Genomic DNA, 5,280 nt, shown 5'->3' on the forward strand with positions numbered 1-5,280 from the left:
GCCTGCTCACCCCGCATCAGAGCAGCTCCTGGCGTTCGCTCTTGTCCCCTCTCTCCCCAACCTCAGCCTCTTTGGCAAAGTTTCATCATTCGGTCCGTACTCTGGACTCCCTATTGCTCCCCACAGCCATCTCTCTCGCGTCTCCCAATAACGAGATAAATAAAAGTCTGTTAGAGGGAGCCCCCCTCAGGAAACTTACGTTTGATCTGCCTGGGTTTGCTCTGTTTCCTTCGGGACATGCTGCTCAGCTGCCGCTCCTGCCTTGCTCCAGGTACAGGAGCGGAGCTGGGAGGGGACGGGGATGGAGGGAGGGTGACAGATCAATAGACGGGATTCATTGAGGAACAGTGGCCGCCTTGAGATGCAAAGTCAAATGACAGAAAAACAGGGAGAGGGAAAGAGTGTGTGCGTGTGTGACAGAGGAAGAGGGGAAGAGAAACGGAGATCGGGGTGGGTGAGACGGGGAGCGACAATGAGGGGAGAGAGAAACAGAAAGAACGAAGGGAGGGAGCAGGGGAAGGAGCAGGAGGGGGGGGAGAGGAGGAAGGAAGGGAGGGAGGGAGGGAGAGAGAGAGGGAGGGAGGGAGGGAGGGGAGAGCTTGGCTCCTCGCTCTCTCTCTCCCTCTCTCGCCCGCTCTCCGCCGTTGCCGTGCCGCCTCCGCTCCCCGCGCCGCGCTCCGCTCCGACTGACAGGCGGCGGGAGGTGCCGGCGAGGGAGGGGGCGAGGGAGGGGCTTTCCGGGACGGGGGGGCCGAAAGAGGGGGGCGTTTGTCCGTCAGGCTTGACGGGCAGTTGCTGCTACCAGAGACAAGTCCGCATGCAAATCGCCTCCTGCCCGAGGAGCGCGGAGTGCAGAGGCGGGAGGCTTTAATTGTCCCGGTTCTGTCAGGGCTTCTGGTAGCGGGGAGAGCTGCAACTTTCCTGAGAGTCCACGGCAAGAGAACGGGCGAAGAAACTCCGTGACAGCCGGCCAGCCGGCACGAGTTGTGGCGCCCCGCACGGGGACTGCGCCGGGGTGTCCTGGCAGAGCCGGGCGGCTCCGCGCTGCCTCGGCCTCAGCGCTGCCTGCGGGAAGAACAACGCTTCCTCCTGCGCTGGCCCCTAGGCCGGGAGATCCCGGAGAGTCCAAGGCTGGGCGGTGAGGGCGGAGTTTTCCTCCGCCACGCCGGAGCGGGTTCCACCACCGCAGGACAGTGGGATCCCGGCCTCGCCTCGCAGGTGCCTCCAGGGGCGAGAGCTGAGGCGGGGGCGCGCGGCCCGGCACCCGCGAGAGGCAGCCGTTAACGGGCGCGGGGCACGCGCCGGGGCAGGGCCGGTGTCGGCGGGCGGGCAGGGCTCTGCGGGGCTGCCGGGGCTGCCGGGACACATGGCGAATGTTCACGGTTGTCCAACCGCTGGCAGCAGCCCACAGTAGCTGGTGGGTCACGGGGAGTAATGGCGGTGTGGTCATCGCTGTTTGCCCGCGGCTTTGATCTTTTTTTGACTGCTAGATGAGACGGAAAGATAAGCCAACGAAGTACCTGGACTTTAATTAGTTTTCCCCTTCTAAATAGTGGTAACAGAGAAATTTTCTTTCTTGCACAATAGAAACCAACATCTAAGGCTTCTGTTACTGATAGCAATTAAGTGTTCTGACAAAACTAAATCATTAGTAATCCTCACGTTTACAGTCTGTGTCTTTAGGACAAAATTTCTCTTGAGCATTCTGTTTTAATGACCTAAAGCCTCTAATTTACATACACAGTTGTAAATGACCCGTTCTGAACAGACTGTGTTCATTGTGTTTGTTAGCTTTGCAGGAACGTTACCAGATTCTCAGTGTTGTCAAACATCAACTTTGCAAAAATCGCGGAAAACAAAAACCACACACAAAGAATCAGCCTGATTTCACTGATGTCAAGTAAGGACACTTGGTACTGAAACATCTTTATTACTGCGTTTCCAGAAATTCCGGATCTGACACATGAACACACTGCAACATTAAGTGTTCTTACAGCTTCACTAACAGGAATTAAATGATTTATGTTCAGGTAAAGTGTTAAGCATTTATTTAACTCTTTCTTCTGCAGCCCAAATACTCTCAACAGAAACCGTTTTCAACTTGACCTTTCAAAACTTTTCAGTGATTATTTGTTTGGCCCACATTGCATAAGTGCTCATATAAACACCAGGAATTCTAATATGGAAATGCACTAAAATTTTTCATCATACTGTGTTAGAAAATAATGCTTGTAAATGATAAGTGAATTTACAAAACCACTTTTATTTGTTTGATTTTTTTGTTTTTTTTTTTACAAAGAGAGTATGGTGGAAACAGTGACCTGTATTAAAATTTGTTCAGATACTTTAAGCAATCTGATTAAATAATACAGACTTTCCATTTAGCTGAAGTGATTGTGGTGTGCCCAATTTATATTTCAGTTTCTTTCCTTGAGGTGTAGGCTCATAGTTAAGTACCAAGCACTAGTGGTAGTGTCTTCATGAAGGTATTCTATGGCAATAGATTAACATTATAAGAGTACACCAAATAAAACACTTTGCTACGGCTCTGTTGCAGAATTCGACTCAAACAGAGGCTTGAATGGCTGGAATACCTATCTTTTGAATTTAAGTTAGTATTTGATCTTTACCCATTCTCATCATTTCCTTAAATCTCATTTCAGTTCTCTGATCAGAATTAGCAATGTCTTTTCCTTCACAAAGACTGACTGACTGTTTCTGCTTCTGTTTTTTTGCCTTTGTCCCACACAGTATTTTCAGCCTAAACAGGTAATTTGACAGATACCACCTTTAAACTTACTGTTGTTTAAATGTAAAAGAATGGAGTTGAGTAACCTGTTTCCAACATTTGGACAATATGCAAACTGCAATGTGTAAAACATTGTTCAGCCACTGTGACTTAAAAATTAATATACTTTACATGTTATAAAACAGTTATAAATAAGTGATAAACAGCAATGTGAAATGAAGCTGTGCTAGAATCTGTATCACGAATAAGTGCTTATTCTTACACACTGTTTAGGGTAAATTACATAAGAGCACCACTATTATGCTGACTCTTGCTTTCGTAAATATTTAAGCAGCAATGTAAATTAAGTTACATATTTTGTCTATTCTGAGGCATCTTAATGCCGTGTTCTACTTTGTCAGCTCAAAACAGGACATATAAAGATGTATTATTTCTTTGACTATTCAGAGAGAGATGTTTGATCACTTAGAGGGTTATTACACCTAGTCATTTTAGCGTATTTGAGACTTGTTTACCTAAAGGTTAGAAAGTTGGTTATGAAATTCCAGAAAGAAACGTATTAAAATGCAATTAGTGATGTAAATTAATGAACTAACTCACAGAGAAACTTTCATTTAACCCTTTTTAATACTGCATGAAAATTACTCATTTTCTTCAGCAGAATGAGTAGCCCATAGCATATCCCAGGCGAAAAAAACAGTAGCAGGCCGTGCCTAGTGGCTGAGGCTGGGCCAGGGCACAGCTCGAGCACTGCACGTGATCACTGATGCTGTGCAGTAGTTAAGCCTGTCTGTACTATTGCTCACCAGGAGCTTTTTCCAATATGCAGTATTGGCGAGGCTCTGTTGGTGGGGCAGGGGCTTGAGTCATATGGATTCAAGCTGAGGGGCATAGCTTTCCTTCAGGGCTCGAGAACAGGCCCAACATTTTCTGTTAACCTGCAGAGAGAGTCATTCAGAGTAAACTTTTAAAATCTGATAAATTACCTTTTGCGCCACCTCAGCTGCAAAATTTAATGAACTGTTGTAGCAAGAATGATGTCCACACCAAGGCTGCAGTGTTCGTGCCATTCGCTGGCTCTTCCTGTTGGATATTGGCTGTAACAACCAGACAGTGCTCAAAAAGTGCTTTGCCAGCATGGCCGCGAGCAGGTGACCCTTGCCGGGAGGCAGCTACAGCCGAGCATGAAGGCAGGGGAGGGTGGTCTCCAGTTTTTGTACTGAGGGAATGGTGGCTATTATCTGTCCAAAAGCTGAGGGTACAGACAGAGAAGTGATGGAGTAAGAATAGTTTAAAAATGTAGTGCTCTTCAACCAAAATTGGATGTGGGCAGTGGTGTCCCATTTCAGAAGTCATATGCTCTTAGTTAATCACAGTATCTCAAGAAGAAGATAATAACCTCTGCAGAAGCACAATTCTTAACCAGCTTGAACTTCATCGCTTCCAATTGACTATAACTTACTAAGATTCTACAAAGATTGATGTAAACCCTCCAACTGAATAGTTATTACAGTTTGGAACTTAAATTCTTGAAATACCTGTACTCTGGCAAAGAAACTAGGAAAATTGCAGCTTAGATTTCCATGGTCTTAACATGTCAGCAACTATCTTACACACAGATAACATGCATGCTTTTAAAAACAATATCCTTTGGAGAACACTTAAGTGATTTTAAAAACAACATTTCCCTTCTCTCATTGAGAAAAGGAAATACTAAAATATTGAAATATTCTCTTGGCAGCAGAATTAACCTCTTCACCAGCAAGTATGGATTACCTATCTTTTTTTGCAAAAAGGAGTGTGCACTGAGTGAAGTCACTTCAGAATTCTCACAGAAATCTGGATATGGGCTATTTTACACAAAGATACTGATATATAATGACAATATCCCAAAGTTTAGGCAGCAATTTGATTTGGAGGAAAATACACTTGATTTCTGGGATGTACACATACATAATCAAGTTCTGACCATTTGAAACACCCAGTAAGAGTGTGTAATGTTAAAAATGTAATTGCATATGTTCTGTTGGACTCTAAGGTTCTATTTCCTTTATAAGGACTTGGAGTCTATCATGACCTTAACCATAGCGTTTGGTTCTTTAACTCTGAATGAATAATAAGAAAAAGGTGCTATTTTCCCAAGTATTATCCACTTACACTGTTAGAAAGATATATGGCATAGTTTCTCGTGACTTTATTCCTCACTTTCTTTGGTCAATAGTAAAGTAGTTAACTAGATGGACCTTGATGTTATTAAGACTCAGAATTAATACCCTTATAACATGAATATGGGAAAATTCATACATTTCCCAGCTGTTTGAAAAATCTACAGTTTATTCTAATTTAATAATTTTGAGATTTTCTGTGTGGTCATGCTAGACATACTTAGATTCTAAGACAACAAGAAAACAGATTTAAATATATCACTGAGCACCTGAAAGATTATCAGTCTAAGCCTTGAATTTAGAAGGAAAGCTTTCTGTGTCTTTTCAAATAAGGAAGAAAAATGTGTTTCTATATGACATAAAGGA

General features: G+C 44.3%; 1 protein-coding gene across 1 annotated transcript in view; it reads right to left on the minus strand.

Annotated features, from left to right (window-relative positions):
* ZFPM2 (zinc finger protein, FOG family member 2) overlaps positions 1-548 on the minus strand; it is a 311,201-nt gene extending 310,653 nt beyond the window's left edge. Inside the window, exon 1 of the mRNA XM_082044964.1 lies at positions 200-548. Within this exon, the coding sequence (XP_081901090.1) occupies positions 200-239 (40 nt within the window). The 5' untranslated portion in view covers positions 240-548. The remainder of the gene's footprint in view (positions 1-199) is intronic.
* Positions 549-5,280: the final 4,732 nt, after the last annotated feature.

The sequence above is a fragment of the Streptopelia decaocto genome (genome assembly GCF_964273445.1).
Source record: "Streptopelia decaocto genome assembly, chromosome: 2".
NCBI lineage: Eukaryota > Metazoa > Chordata > Aves > Columbiformes > Columbidae > Streptopelia > Streptopelia decaocto.